The 17,201-nt window shown below is 42.9% G+C and overlaps 1 protein-coding gene across 1 annotated transcript in view; it reads left to right on the top strand.

The window, feature by feature from the left end:
* CP (ceruloplasmin) overlaps positions 1-17,201 on the top strand; it is a 54,070-nt gene that overhangs the window by 26,820 nt on the left and 10,049 nt on the right. Inside the window, exons 9-15 of the mRNA XM_083178034.1 lie at positions 571-779; positions 3,550-3,700; positions 11,589-11,801; positions 13,277-13,481; positions 14,588-14,727; positions 15,626-15,754; positions 15,925-16,031. Coding sequence (XP_083034160.1) covers positions 571-779; positions 3,550-3,700; positions 11,589-11,801; positions 13,277-13,481; positions 14,588-14,727; positions 15,626-15,754; positions 15,925-16,031 — 1,154 coding nt within the window. The remainder of the gene's footprint in view (positions 1-570; positions 780-3,549; positions 3,701-11,588; positions 11,802-13,276; positions 13,482-14,587; positions 14,728-15,625; positions 15,755-15,924; positions 16,032-17,201) is intronic.

Below are 17,201 nucleotides of genomic sequence, written 5' to 3'. Positions count from 1 at the left end.
CGGCCAATCAGCTCCTACTGCCATTTCTCAAACCAGTCCTGTAACTTCACAGTTAGGAGCTGATGAGCCGGTGATAAAAAACAGACACTTTCTCACTTCACCGAGCTTAATAATTCTACCCCCTAGTTCCTACTCTGTCGTTTTCTCTTGCCAAGTTTTGATATACTGTATGCCGAGCTTAATTGTTTAATTCTGTACTGTACTTAGTGTAAAAGCTTGGTACAAAATATTGCGATAAACAATATGCATGGTAGCCATATCGCTAACGACATTATTGTGCATGTGGTCTAGTGTGTAACCATTATAAAATTAACATTGTGCTCTCCATGGGGGGTCTCCCATTGTGTATGCACTTTATCGTTCATTCTGTCAGCTACAGGGAGTTTAAGGCACAACAGTAACGATATTGTTGACTGAGTGTATTGCATAGGGTGTACCGAGCTTAAAAGAAATTGCAGTCATACCTACAGAACAAACCAACAATTGGCAATGTGACTTTTTACACATTCGTAAAACTTTAAACCTCAATCTTTATGTATAATATTCTGACTGACATTCTCATTAAAACAGAGCTGAATACACAGTCCCAGGCTTCTCACGTGGCCCCTGGAGAAACATTTACATATGAGTGGGATGTACCATACAGCGTGGGATCTACCATTCATGATCTAAACTGCTTACCATGGCTTTACTACTCATCAGTTGATGCAATACGGGATACGAATTCTGGTCTTGTGGGTCCTTTGTTAGTTTGCAAGACCTTAACTAACAACAGACAGGTAAGTAGTTTTATATACATTATGCAGAAGTCATCCATTTGTTACAGTGCTTTGGGATTCCTGTGATGGAGAATATAAGTGGCTGTAATTTGTAGGATCAGTAACCTCATGATCTGTATTATGATGGAGGTTCTATTCTTTCAGATGTTGTCAGACGGAAAATAAAGCTAAGCACATAAGAGTACATTTACTAAGATTGGAGTTCTATTGAAGATGGGATGTTGCTATGGCAACCAATCATAATCTACTTGTTTATTTTTCACCTTATACAAGAAAATAGATAGAATCTGATTGTTTGCCCATTGCAACATCTGAAATAGAAATCCCATCTTAGTAAATAAACCCCACAGATTCTCATTGCTGATGCCCAAAATGGTACATACGCCATGATTTTTGGAAAATAGTTTGGGGTTGTGTGGAGCAGGGTGGTGGGGAGTTGCAGGGGCAAATGCAGGATTTTGTAGGGGGGTTTCCAGATATGTGCAATACAGTGTGTGTGTGTACAGATGAAGCTGGCTTCATCTTTGCAGGGGCTGGCGAAACTTTTGCCAACCCCTGCCAGACGCCGGCTCCTGCCAGGGGGCGTGCACGCACGCGACACTCGCGCACCCCGTGGCAATGGAGCTTGCCCCGGGTCCCCACCGCCCTCCTAACCCTGCCCATCTCTCTGAAGCGGAGACGGGCAGGATGCCGCTGCCCCGCCATCAAAGACTGGGACATGTTACGCGTGAGATGCACCCACGTTCCAGTTTTAATGGAGTCCCTCTCCACCGGCGCTTGCCAGGGGAGGTGCTGGTGAGCATTGGCACTGAACGAGAGGGGCTCCATCTGTATGTGACCAGCGACAGTCCTAATGGGGTGCTCCACATAAATAAATAAATATGTATGTATGTATGTGTAATAAATATATAGTACCCCCCTTCATACTCGAAATAGGAACAATGTATGCCAAAGGTGGGCAACAAAAATTTACAGCACGGCTTTGTGGGGAAGGGTCGTGGCCACATAATAGGCTGCATGGTGTGTGTGGTTGGGAAATAACCTTTAAACACACAAGGAACTAAAGAAATCTTAGTCTACCAACAAATGACTGCAGCCAGAAATGGGACTTAAGGTGCCCATTCATTAGCGATCACTTAACAGAGCTAGTGATCCCCCCCCCCCATTAAATTATTTCCCCAACCTATCTGAATTGCCCACACATTACAGATTTGTTTTAGTGATGGGTAGATTTTTCCTGCCACAAGATTTCATCTTTGAATATGGAAATTGCTCATATATCACCTCAATTTGATTGTCATTTTAGCTAAAGCTGGCCATACATCTCCAGATCGATTGTCAGATTGGGCTGGTTGGAACAAAATCCTGGTAATAGATGAAAGCAAATGACAGTTGACCATTTGCTTTGAATTGCTGGAAAACTGCCAAAAACTGTCATTCAGATATTACCAGGATTTTGTTCCAACCAGCCCAATCTAACAATCGATCTGTAGATGTATGGCAACCTTAACACTTCTTGAAAGAATTTAAATAAAGGGTGGTGCTACAAGGAAAATGAAGGGAGGTCAAAAATACAGGGTAAAAAAATGAGTGAAGGTCCCCTTTATTTTGGGACCATCACATGGCTCATGGAGCTGGTCCTGGTTCTAAAACCACAATGGAAAAAAAGGAGTGGGGATCCCCTGTATTTTCAGAACTAGCAGGGTGGTAATGCCACAGCCAGGGCACACATTTGACGGGGACTCATTGGCAAAATAATTATCCTCCCTAACTAGTCAGCCAGAGATTCTTGGGGAGGTGGGAACCCCCAAATAAAGGGGTTCCCCCTCTCCAGAGCACCCCAGATCTGAGCTGAAGCCCAGGGTTATCCCCGCACCCCTGGTTGGCGGGTGCGGGGTTGGTAGCTTTTGCATAAAGTAATACAGTTGGACTACAGGTCCCAGCAAGCCTGCCTTACATGCTGGTATTTAGTGAACCACAAGTATCAGCATGTGGGGCATTAAGGGTCCACTGGTATCTATAGCTCCCCTGCAAAGGCAATATTAAAATAACCACAAAACACCAATTGTTTTCATATTTTATTATTCTGGACCTTCACCTGGTGGCGGCGTTGAAGCTCCTTTGCATGGCTGCCGGCTCCCCAGGGCTTCCTCCACGATCATCTTCTTTGTTCTTCACCCAGGAGGCGGTGGCCTTTAAGCTCTTTGCATTGGATGCCGCCCACCTAGGACTTTAACGTTTTCAATAGCTCTTCCCAGCTCCACACCACCATCACACTTCCTTCCCCCTGTCACATGCTGGCTATTATAGCCAACTTAAAGGGGCTCACCGCGAATGGCTCGCCATGGCCATTTTGAAATAAAAAAATAAAAATTTGCCGCTGCTGCCTCACTGCGCAACAAGGGGACCCCTGGAATGCTGCCACTGCTGGATCTAGGGCCACAGCAGATGCGGTCCAGCATCCAGGGGACCCCAGACCACCACCAATATGTGCATGTGCAAACCCCTTGAGTGAACACCGTTGAGGGGGGTTTTACAATCACCGGGGCAGGCAGGAGACTGCCCAGCATTATATGGGAGTGCCCACAAAAACGGTTGGCATACCTATGGAAACGCTGGGTGGACACCTTCGAATGCAGGTGTGTCTATGCCTGCTTGGGGTGGGAAACGTCAGTCCAGGCTAAAAAAAGTAATTGAAACTCACTGCTTGCAAATCAATGCTACTCAAATTCAGCCCTTGTAATAATATAAATATCTCATTGCATTGCAGAGAGGTATAGCGCACCATTACTTCTTGATGCCTACTGTTTTTGACGAGAATAAGAGCTGGTACCGGGAGGAGAACATTGAGCTATTTACAAGCAGCCCTCACACCGTGGACAAGGAAGATGCAGATTTCCAGGAGTCTAATAAGATGCATTGTAAGTGTTTTACAAAGAATCACCTTAAATCATGGGCAGTTTGTATATAATTTGGCTACCATTACACTCTCTTCCACCATCATCCCCACCACCACAAGGAAGTGGAGGGACCTTTATGTGCGCCGTAACTGCACATGTGCAAAAGGGGTTAGGCCTTGATGAGAAGGGTGTGGCCTCATGGCACGCTACCCCATTTTCATAGCTCTTGGGGTGATGCAGGCTGATGTCCCCCACATACACACAACAGACCTACATTGCAGTCAGCAGTAGTGTTATCACCATGATACAGGCCACCCCAGTGACCATCACACACCTCCAACCAAGCTCTTATGTCCATCCTCCCGTCCCATCACAGAACACCAGAGCACACTGGATTTCATCCCGCAGACATGCTAACATTACCTGCAAGGAGACAAGCGCACAGAAACCTGGCACCCACCACTCCGCCTCCTTATCACCCAACACATGCACAGCCAGCTAGAGAGGGCAGACATTTTCCCTGACAATAGAAGTCATGCCCTCTCTCTTCCCTGTGAGCATGGTCCATGCAGATTTGACAAAACATGTCTTCAGCCATTTGCGGCAATTCATTGCTTTCAATTGAGCATGATCGATTGACTCAGGTACAAAAAATATGCTGCCACTCCCCTTGCCTGATAGGTCCTGCTTTCAAAAGAAACACAAAATGCAAGTAGTAACTTGTGTGCCTATGGAAATTCTGTATTGTTTAATGCAGATTATTTCAGGGACAAAGATACGCACTTGGGGTGAGATGTAATAGGGTGCAATTTTCGGGGAAAAAGCTCCATCTGAAATCGCACATTTTCCAAAAATTGCACATGTAATAGGGTGTGATATGTGGTAAATATTGCACGTTTCATGGTAAAATTCACACGTTTTTACATCTCTAATAAAATCGCATATTACAAATCCATCCAGGTGTTTTCTCATAGAAAAACATCAAAACCGCAAATGTAATAGGGTGCAATTTTTGGTAAACGTTACAAAAATTGCAAACAAAATAGACCATAGCCATTATTTGAATTGACGCGCAAAGCTACGTGTCCCCTCCCCCCGGACTTCCCCACCCCTGTGCATGGCTGCGCAAATAATTAGTGAGCCTTACATCAGTAGTAGTGAAATTGATGGAAACACTCTTAAAACAAAGAGTTGTAGAATATCTCAAAACCAGCAACTGACAGGATCCGAAACAGCATGAGTTTACTGGGGGAAGATCATGTCAAACAAATCTTATTGACTTTTTTGGCTGGGTGACTAAAGTAATAGATCAAGGTGGGGCTGTAGATGTAGCTTATCTAGACTTTAGTAAGGCTTTTAACACTGTCCCACATCGCAGACTGTTGTTGTTGTTGTTTTTTTGGGGGGGGGGGGTGTTAAATTTTTCTTTATTTTGTCATTTTGTTATGGTCAAACAAACAAATTACAATGCAGACTATACATTTCAAATCAGGAAGGAGAAAATCGTATGGCGACATTTCAATTTTTAACAATAATATAATGCATAGATCCATTGCACTTTTGGAATTGGAATGCAAATAAACAAATTATTTATTGCAACAACATTCTACCCTGTCCCTTTTATATATCTAGCTTTGTATTAGGACCTCTAGGAATATACATTTAGCGATCAGCAAGGGAGAGCAACCTGGATTTATCTAGCTCAGTTGCTTGACCCTACCTAACAAAACTCCCACCTCCCCAATTACCCTCCCGCAACAAGTATAGGACGGCTCGGTGTGTTAATCAATGTCAATAATGACCTATGCAGGTACCATGTTGTACCCTCAAACACTGTATAAATGTGGGTTCGCACTTCAGGTTCCACATAATCGATATAGATTCCCCATTTTTTGTCAAATTTTACAACCCCCTTCTCCATATCTATAAGAGCAGCTCTCCTGTCCATGTATAACAGACACAGACCCAGGGCTGACAGACCCAGGGCGGGATGTTCTAACATCCACAGCCCAGCTCCGCTCCCATCGCCGCCCATCGCATACATAATTATAGCATATGCTCTAACATATGTGGTAATTATGGCAAAGGACAGGTCTTGCGTTAAGAGCTGTCCTTTGCGGTGAGTCAGCAGGTCCTGGCGACTCCCCCCTCCCTCCCTTACACGGCGCTGCTGCTGCTGCGCCGGGCTCCTCTCCTCCATGCACCCGGAAGAGGATCATAGTGCAAGGAGGAGGTCACAGGTCAGGGCAGCACAGCTCTGTGCTGCCCGAACACAGGTGAGGGGGGGTCGGTGCGGGGCATCAGGGGTCGTTGCGGGGCGGCGGTGGGTCGGAGTGGGACGGTGCTGGGCGGCAGTGGGTCAAGGTAGAAGCCCATAGGCTTCTATGGGGCATCACCAGATTTTTCTGACGATGCCCCCCCATCGTGGTAACCCAGCAGGGGATGCTTAGAGCATCATTTTTAGTTTAGAGAATCTCCCCCCCCGACAGTTTCTTATTGATGGCTATCCATGAAAGATATGTGTCAGTGAAGAAAAGATTCTCCAACGCCTCCTGGGGCAGGTCAGACTGTGGAACACGTAAAAGGGCAGCAGGGGAATAGGGAGCAAAGATATTCTCCTCTAATGACTTATGGGTGTAAAGTTCTGTACCATGAAACCAATCATGTATGTATCTCATAAACACTGAATGTGTAAAGGCCTGAATGTTAGGGATCCCCAGACCCCCCTCTGCCTTTCTAGAGTATAACCTATGGCGAGCTATCTGTGGCTTTTTCCCCTGCCATAAAAAACACAAATAAACCCTATTAATTTTGGCTATATCAGATCTTGAGAGGCGTAAAGGAATCATTTGAATACAATAGGATAATTTCTGAAAAAAAAAATGGATTGCAATATTGCTGCCCCCCCCCAGTAGATACAGCGGGAGAGTTCTCCATGCTTCAAGCTGCGCCAACACTTTATTTATTATAGGAGCAATATTAAATGAGTATAGTTATACTCATATATAGTTAATTAGTATAGTATAGATACACTATAAGGAATAAATACTCATAAGTATTGTATAGATTGGGTTTTAATTTTAAATTGATTCAACAATGGTAGCGGGTTGGAGGATAATTGCCCTCCTGAAACCTGAAGGATCTCTGATTTTTTTTAACATTCATTTTATATCCTGCAAATTATCCGAATTTCTGCAACATATCTAATGTAGTTTATTGCATATTGTAAACGAAAAGTAACATATCATCCACAAATAAGCAGATTTTTAGGGTGGTGGTTCCTATTGTAATACCCGTAAATGATTACTACTTCTCAACGCTATGGCCAAGGGCTCTAAGGCCAAGGCAAATAATATTGGAGACAAGGAACACCCCTGCCTAGTGCCCTTCTAGATCACGAAGGGGGCAGATATATGACCATTACACGCCACCTGGGTCACTGGGTCATTATATAGGTTCCGCAGCAAATTAACAAAGGCTTCAGGAAAACCAAATCTCTCTCAAGATGTTGCACCGCTGCCAAGACTTTTCTCACGTTAATAACCAAGTGCCTACCATGGATAAATCCCGTCTGGCCCGGGTTGATTATTTCTGGTAATGTAAATTTCATTCTGTCTGCTAAAAGTTTAGTTAGCAACTTATAATCTACATCAGAGGCAGAACTCTGGGAGGCAATGGAGTCATCTGCCGCCGGGATCCTGCTCCCAAGGGGGCACCTCTACTCCCCTGCAACTTTGAATAAGTTAATTGAAAGCCGTTGATATCACTTCTGTTGCTAACTCCCCCTCCTAGCAGGACCATAGATGTCACAGTTTCTTTATTTTAAACATAAAATACATACACACACGTGCATACATAAATTTATATAAGGTGGTGTGTGTGTGTGTTGGGGGGGTCACCAATATTTATCTTGCCTCCGGGCAACTGGGACGAACTTACGCCACTGATCTACATTGAGAAGCAAGATGGGTCTATAGGATCCTGGGTCTTCCGGGTCTCGTCCCCCTTTATAACAGCCGAGTGTGTGGGTAATTGTGAGCCTGTCATCAACTGATTAAACAGATGTTAGGGTATTGCTAATTTCTCAACCAATATTCTATAGAATTCCCCTGAGTCTGGCACCGGTGCCTTCAACGGTTTAAGTTTTGCTATTGCTAATTTGACCTCCTCTACGTGAATGGGAGCCATTAGGTGTTCCATAGTAGTAGATGGCAATTAAAGTAGGTCCATAGCAAAACCAGAAGTGGGTCTTTTTAGCCTCGTCTAAACTCCCTTTCGTATATAAATCTTTGTAAAATTTTTGAAATATAATTATAATCTCTGTGCTTTTATGGGCTTTAGAGTTCAGAGTAGGGACAAATGCGGAGGGATGGCTCCTCTGATTAAATTGGATAACAGCTTGCCATTTTTATTTTCATGGCGATAAAATTGGAAGTTGGAATTATTAATGTATTGGGTAGTCTGGTTATCTAGCAGGGATTTAAAATGGATTTTGGCCTGCAAATAAGCTATTTTGTTGTTAGGAGAAGGCAAAGTTTTATACGTAGCATAGGTAGATGTTAATGCAGACCGTGCCAAAAGAACATTGGCTGACCTATCCTTCTTAAGTTTGTTAACATAAGAGATGATTTCCCCCCTCAAGACCGCTTTTGCTGTTTGCCATAACAGGACAGGATCATCCATGTGGCCCTGATTGTCATGAAGGAATTCGACCCATCTCGCTTCCAATGCTTGTCTAAATTTTTGGGATGTGGCCAAGTATGAAGGGAATCTCCACTGTTTGTGTTTGCCTATATCTACTGATGTAGTTAGAGTACACCACACCAAAGAATGATCAGATATACACATGGGTTATATCTAAGCATCTAGCAATTTAGCAAAAAGGCTCTCTGATGGCAACAAATAATCTATGCGTGAGAGTGTCCCATGAGCTGCAGACAAACAAGTGTAATCTTTAACCGTGGGATGACGAACCCTCCAGCAATCAATGAGGTGTAGCTGTGATGTTATTTGTTGGATCCACAAGGTTGGCGTTGGGGGGGTCTTCTAGGCAAAGAAGACCTATCCATAGAGGTTAAGGCTACTATATTAAAATCTCCTCCCACTAATAAGTTAGAGGTTGCATAGGGGTACAGTCTTGTCAAGAGCCTACCTATAAATTTCTGGGAATAATTATTGGGCGCATATACATTACAAATTATATACATCTCTTGGAGCATGGAGATTTGGTAATACCATATCTCCCTCCCGGGTCGGCATATATCAAATCTATCACTGGGGCTAGTCTCTTCTAACCAAGACAGCCACCCCCCACACTCTGGAGGTATACGAGGCAGATGCCGCCACCGTATATCCCATTTGGTCTAACTTGACATGTTCCGTTTCAGTCAGGTGAGTCTCCTGAAGAAGTGCTATGTCCGGCTCCTGTTACTTAAGGAATTTGATGTTTGATGGGAGAATTGATCCTGCCCACGTTCCAAGAACATATCTTAACCTGTGCCACAGATCACAACAAGCAAAGTCACTTTAAGGACAGTCCTACTGAGCCACCCACCCTCCCCCATCCCCTTCCCCCCCTACCCAAACAGTTATGTCTGTAAAACATTAACAGACCCTAAGGAAAAAAAGGAAACGAGAAAACAGACAACATACACACATACATGAAAGGTAACCATCAGAGGACCTAAACCTCTGAAGCAAAATATCACTCACTCTAATAACTTCCGTAGTATTGTGAAAGGTAAAAAATATAACACCTACTACATTGACCAAAATGCAAATGAATGCACATCAAAACATTATACTGAGAACCAAGGTCATAGCTTAAGCATAATCAGAGTCATACTTGTAAGCACTTGTCCTGCTCACTTTTGGGTCCTGCCCCAGAGGGCTAGTATTTTCATAGCTGCAGGACAATGTTCATGATGTCATGCATGCCTGATATTCTAAACCTGCTAGAAATGAAAAATTTACCATAAGGCTAAAGATAGAAAAATTATATGATAGCTGTGTTCTTATCTGGAGCAAAAGAGTCCGCAAGTCAGAAATTATAACTCTCGCTGTGATCATCAGTCAGAGAGGGGGGGACAACCACTTTAAATCCCGGCAGGGAAGGCTGTGCAGGGTGCGCAGAGATGAAGGGTGTTGGAGGCGTGGCCGCCATCTTGGAAGTCTGTGGCGTCTTAGATACAGATCACCGGCATTTTGTCATGGGGGAGAAGTATCTCTCCATACAGTGGTGGGGAAGCCTTGTGGTCCTGGTGATGTCTCTCAGCCGAGTAGACCGTGATGCAGTGAGTCTGGGGTACCGCCCGAGTCACACACCATGGAGCTCCTCTAACCCGTGTCCTCTCCCATAGAAGCCCATCGCAGACTGTTAAATAAACTTGAAAGCTTGGGATTGGATTCTAAGATAGTTGAATGGATAAGAGCGTGGTTGCAGGACAGAAAACAGAGAGTTGTAGTAAACGGAGTACAGTCAAAGGAGGGAAAGGTTACAAGTGGGGTACCCCAGGGATCTGAACTTGAGGGTAAAATGTGCCTTTTTGCAGATGACACAAAGATGCAACAGGGTAGACACACCAGGAGGGGTAAAACAAATGGTTGATGATCTAGGTAGATTAGAGGAATGGTCAAGGGCATGGCAACTACAGTTTAATGCCAAAAAATGCAAAATCATGCACTTGGGTCTCAAAAATCCAAAGACTAAATATAGTATAAATGGCACTATAATGGAAACTACTGAGGAAGAGAGGGATCTAGGTGTCACTTTTTCAGGGGACTTAAAGGCAGGGAGGCAATGTAACAAAAGCAATGAAGAAGGCAAGTCAGATGCTTGGTTGCATAGGGAGAGGTATCAGCAGTAGAAAGAAAGAAGTAATAATGCCACTGTATAGGTCATTGGTACGACCTCATCTAGAGTACTGTGTTCAGTTCTGGAGGCCATATCTCCAGAAGGATATAAATACATTAGAGACTGTACAAAGAAGGGCACCTAAAATGGTGCATGGCCTACATCACAAAACTTACCAGGAAAGACTAAAAGATCTTAATATGTATACTTTAGAGCAGAGAAGGGAAAGGGGGATATGATAGAAACTTTCAAATATATCAAGGGTTTTAACAAGGTACAGGTGGGAGACATTCTTCAAAGGAAGATGAGCAACAGAACACAAGGGCATGCACTGAAACTAGAGGGAGGAAGATTCAAAGGAAATTTGAGGAAGAATTACTTCACTGAAAGAGTAGTCGATAAGTGGAATAGTCTCCCATCAGAGGTGGTAGAGGCAAATACAGTAGAGAAATTTAAACATGTTTGGGATAGTCATATTGATATCCTTACAAAGAAATAAGATCAAATGCGGTTTGAGGTAACATGTTTAAAAAAGGGGCAGACTAGATGGGCCAAGTGGTTCTTATCTGCCGTCAAATTCTATGTTTCTATGTTTAATTTTCCCCGTTTGCAGCACTGAGTGACCCAGTACTCACTCAGCACTGCAATGCTGTGGGGAGAAGGAGGCTGCTGATGATGTCAGCGCCCCTCCCTCCCGTTGGCCGGTGAATGCTTGTGTTTTCTAGGGAATGACCAGAAAATACAGGCGGCATGCTGCAAGTGCCCGATACCACTGAGCAGACCGCTTGTGCATGTGCACAGTGTACAGTGTATTTAAATTTTTGTAAATTATACCTAAAAATGGTTTGACCAGGTTCTGGGCTAATGACCTAAGCAACTGCCATGCCTGCAGGAAGGCCAAAAGTTATATATATTCCCATACAGTGGGTTTGCCATACTCACATACAGCTACAATAATTACCGACCCCAGCCTTTCAAATAACCTGCAACACCTCTTTATGGAAGCCTCCTGTGTGAATGTAGCATTGTTTTTATTGTCTTGTTTACTGTACACAGCTATCAATGGCTACATGTATGGAAATCAGCCTGGGCTGGATATGTGTACAGGAGATACAATCAGCTGGTCTATGCTGGGACTTGGCACAGAGATTGACATGCATGGAATCCACTTCTCAGGCAACACTATACAAGTCCGTGATGTGACAAGGGATGTAGCAAGCGTATTTCCACACATCTCATACGGAATACTAATGAAGCCTGACAATGAAGGTAAGTCACAGAGCACTGCTATAAAAGATGTTACCGGTCCAGACTTGACAACAAGTCAGTTTGGCAGATGATGGATCTTTTCACATTGCGCACACTCCGAAGCTGACTGTATGCATTTACGGGCAATGCAGAAGCTATGCATTTACGGGCAATGCAGAAGCAATTCCAGACTACTTACTTGTTACTGCACATACTAAAATACGCGAATGTTTAACTAAGTAAAAACTGTGCTTCATCTGTGATTTTATACTTGTTTAAAACTAATTCATGTGAAGTTAAAATCACAGCCCAACATCTCTAGTACGCTATGAGTGGTGTTTGAGTTTTGCAGCCTGCTAAGGACAACAGTCAGGTAATCAGCAACACTTGTAAGTTTGTCCAGCATCATGAAGCAGAGTTCTTGGTTCCTGATGCTGGACAAGCTGGCCAGGAGATGGGGGTGGTGGTTAGTGTCAGGGTCCTGGGACAAAGGGTGCTGTGACTAAAGAGTTTAACTTCTCTGTTTGCTATCACATTTGCTGTGGTTATTGAAGCAGTGGTGAATAAATGCTTTAACCATATCTGCTGGAAATGGTTCTTCCAAGTTGTTAAATTGTAGGCATATGGACTTTTGAGCACCTGGAGAAGACACAGGGATATTATACATACCCTACACTTGTGGGGGGGGGGGGGGACTGGCAAAATAGGGAGGGCCCCCCTGCCCCCCTTCCCCTTATTGGACCCTTTGTGTGATTGGTGAGAATTTCAGTGTTCACACTGACCTCACTACTCAACCTTTAAATCGCTTTAAGGGAAATGTGAACTTTGTTTTCGAAAAAACGAAACTTGATAGACTGCAGTCTCCCCTGATGGATTCCTGCCATTTTATAAAGCCGCCTGGGATTAGGGTTATAGGTACTTTCTGGCTCCAAGGACACTGGTTCTAACAACTAAGCATTACCGTGAATCCATCTACTCATACCAACAGGGAACACCTTGTGCGGCCAGTTACAAGCACACTTGGCCATGACAGTTGCTGTTTTTGAGAACAAGAAGCAAAATAGTTCAGCACGTGCCTAATACATTCCATTCCAGCCACGCCTACGACTATTGCTTATCTGCCCTCTGAGAGCATTTATTATATGTGGAAAAACCCAATTAAACTCCTCAGTTCCGCTACGCTCCAGCCTCAGCGACTAGGACCAACTTAGTTCAGACTCAACCCTCAAGCGTGACACACGGTGTATGCATTAGCTTAGTAGAATTTTAATACCCCCAGGAGGTTTGAGTTCATATATTGTATATTTCAATAAATATTATCATGTTTAATCCTGTGATATATGTGTGATTAAGCGCCTCTGGGTTCCTGTGTTTCATTTTTTCCCGCCTGATTGCAGCCCAGCCCATTACTGTGAAGGCAGCAGCGCTACCTGTTGTGTAACAAACATGTATGTCATGTACAGTAGCATAGAAAACTTCATTTTCTCTCCTCTTAGGTGTTTTTGATGTGGAGTGCATGACTACAGACCATTACACAGGAGGAATGAGGCAGCAGTACAGAGTTAAATCATGTAATAACCAGAAGCCTAAACTTGAGATCTCCCCTATATACAACTATTACATTGCAGCTGAAGAAGTAGAATGGGATTATTCTCCATCCCGTGTCTGGGAACATGAGAGACACGCTTTCCATGCTGAGAGGTAATGATGCAGATTATACACAAGCTATCTACAGTAGATGTGCTCTTTATATCAAACAAATCACTGAATAGACATAGCAGATAATACATTCCACCGACCTGCTTTGCCATGCTAAAATGGATGAAGAAGGTCCAGGCAAATAACGGCATATACATGGCTAATGATACATCTCTCACAGTCCTTGAGCTGCAATGTTGCTTCACTATTTAATGGAAAAATGTACAGCATTGTATAAGTATATTCTGATATCATCTGGATTTATTGAGAGTTTCTTATTTATTTTTACCAGTTATTTATATAGGGCACACATATTCCACAGCGCTGTACAGAGAATAGTTGAACATTCGGTGGAGCTTACAATCTATATTCCCTACCACATGTACACGCACACACATTCTAGGGTTAATTTTTTTTTGTAGGGAGCCAATTAGCCTACCAGTACATTTTTGGTTTGTGGGAGGAAACCGGAGTACCCGGAAGAAACCCACGCAAGTACGGGGAGAAAATACAAACTCCGCACATTTAGGGCCATGGTGGGAATCAAACCCATGACCTCAGTGCTGTGAGGCAGTAATGCTAACCATTACACTGTCTGTGCTGCCCAGCACAGCATATTCCATAGCACTTTCACAAGAGTGATAAAAACAAACTGGGTAGTAACAGACCAATATAGAGGTAGGAGGGCCCTGCTTGCAAGCTTACAATCTATAGGGATAATAGGAGGGATAAATAAGGATAGGAATCTGAAGCATAGCTGTCCCACCAGATTTCCCCATTCGAACCTATTATGACTACCTGCAAACTGTGTAATCAGGCCACACATGACACTTTATCTTGTCCCCATATGGCACAGATACAAGGTAGGAGCAGTAGCTCTTCCTACAGGACTTGGTAATATAAATACTGAAACGGTAAATGTCCAGTGATGCAGTGCTCAGGATGAAAGGCTGAATCACGCAGCGACAAAGTAGCCCAGCTGCCACACATCAGATCTCTGTCTGTATTTTATGTTCATCTAAATTGATATCAATGGTTTATCTACAGCACTGCTGATCTTTGTGGCCAATGTACTCTTACTATAATACTTTTTCTTTATACCCCTACAGCCCTGCAGATGTATTTTTAAACAAGAGCCGAACATCCCTTGGTTCAAAATACAAAAAAGCTGTTTACCGGGAATATACAGACAACACCTTTACAGTGCAGAAGGAAAGAACAGCAGACCAAGAGCACTGGGGTATTCTAGGTAATTAATCAGCAAGAAGTATAAATGAGTTGCTTTTCATATCCAGGTATGTGGAGTCTTGTCTTCCTGGCACACACTGTCTATGTACAAAGCTCTCCTGACAATGATGGTTGGTTTGGGGGCTATGGATGAGGATGCCTGGTGCTGGTGATGTCATTGACAGTTGATGTCATTGCCAGGACTGAAATACAAAATGGGCATTTAGTGCACATGTTCAAAGGAGCAAGAAACACATGGGATGTGCACGTGTCACTCTCAAACTTTACTGTTGGGACAGAGATGATTTCATATGATTTCATATGATTTACTTATATCATACAAGTGCACATTGAGAATCAGCTTTAAGACATGGGCAGGACTCGCTAAGAGTCCTGAATTCTGAATAATAATAATAATGTATTTAAAATGTCGAGAAGGTACATGTTGACATATGAAATCTCAACATTGTTGCAATGTCACATTAGGACTAAGCTGCTGAACGGAAGGGTTTGGAATTAGGGGAATGTTAGAGAAAAGCGCTAGAGGAAGATTAGGGTTAAACACAAGGGAATTTAGGGATAGGATCTAGAGGGATAGTAACAGTTAGGGGTAGGCATTAGGGATAGGGCCATTGTACTCACTGGAGTGGGGGTCTGTCAGACAATAACCTGACCACCAAGACCTGAAAGACACCGCTTGAGCTGCTGCAGCCTTTGGGAGCAGGTAAGTCATTGTGGCTCCACCAGGGAACTCAGACCACAAGCCTGATTTCTTAGATGTCCAGACATTATTTCTAAGCTGGTACCAACTAGTTCTATAAAATACTTTTACTGGAACAGCTTTTAAATCATGTAATTAAAGACCAAAGTAAGCGTCTACATTATCCTTGTTACAAAGAAAACTTTCTTATACTTCACAGGTCCACTCATAAAAGCTAATATCGGTGATGAAATTCATATAATATTTATGAACAAGGCAAGCAGACCGTATTCAATTTATGCCCATGGTATAAAACTAGAAGATAATGAAATCAAACCAGCTCAACCTGGTAAGACATTCTTTATAATAATTATAGAGTTCTAGTCATTGACTTTCCTTTTGGATATAAATATATGTAATGCATTTATGTATAAATCATATAATGTACTGTATGTTGTGCGTTATTTGTATAAAGGGTTTGTTTAATAATAATGCTTAAACTATTTATATTGCTTAAAGGACAGATAGAAAAGTATAAATGGAAAATTCCCAAACGTTCTGGACCAATTAGGGAGGAAGAAGAATGTGTGACTTGGGCTTATTACTCCACAGTTGATCAAACTAAGGTAAGGTTCTTTATTTTCTTCAAAGTTTCTAAGCCATAAAACACTATGCAAATGCAATCAAACACGTATACTATCTATTTTACAGTATGTCAATAAGAGTCCAAGTGTATTTCTCCAAAGATAAATTCCAGCCTCTTCTCAGGGTATTCTTCTCCTCTGTGATGAATAAACTTAGGAAGGAAAGGAAAAAAAGAATAATGTGTAGATACCTTTTTATACACAATTACACTGCTATAGGGTAAAACAAGTATTCTGTTTTCAAAATGTACCCCAGTAATGGGTCTAATGTTGCCATGTTAGCTGCATAACAGGCTAATGGGCGTCTGATGGAAGCAACAACTGAATAGCTCTGATAGACGTCAACTGGCAATAATGCGGTAGGGGGCAATTGACAATTGAATCAGTCTCAAAATGTTATCTGATAAGCATTGCACCTGGAATACCTTTGGTCAATAATATAACCACCCTAAATTCACCCTAACACAGGTATCCTAAGGTAAGTAATATATCCCAGGGAATACAAAGTTTTGGCGATAAGGGGTACTACCATGGTTATATAAGGGATTGTATGGTTGATTTCTAGGTGGACTTGGCTATTGGAAATTCAGTTACCATTAGAGATGTGCAGGCTCTGATTTACTCTGATTTCAAAGCAGGATCTTACTAGCTATCAACTGTCAACAACTGTCATGTGATTTAGGCTAGCCAAAAAGATACAGCTTTGAAATCAGAGTAAATCAGAGCCTGCACATCTCTAGTTACCATGTTTCATAAGAAATGTTGAGAACTATGTAATGTAGATATTGCAGTATTGTATAATCTGAGTGCCAACATATCCTGCTGTGAAACATATCCACAAATGTAGGCATGCTCATCGTTGCCGCGCCAATAAGGTGCAACTCCCGCAGCAATTGGTACCATCAAGACGCCACATGCATATGTCTAATTCGATCAAGCATTGAGCAGCGAAACCCCGGCATGCCGCTTACGTATCGTGGGTGAGAATTTGGCACAACAAACAAGCACAAGCGGCCATATTGCCGCAATGATGAGCAAGGCTACATCTGTATGTTATTACAACTGTTCTCCTTATCGGTACACTATGCTGTCGAAGACCTGCTATCTGCCTGCGTCTGTCCTTTTACGGAGTGAAAGGGGTCATGTTATTAG

The sequence above is a fragment of the Crinia signifera genome, chromosome 3, assembly GCF_055691185.1.
Source record: "Crinia signifera chromosome 3, ASM5569118v1, whole genome shotgun sequence".
Taxonomy (NCBI): domain Eukaryota; kingdom Metazoa; phylum Chordata; class Amphibia; order Anura; family Myobatrachidae; genus Crinia; species Crinia signifera.
This window is presented reverse-complemented; position numbering and strand designations above follow the sequence as displayed.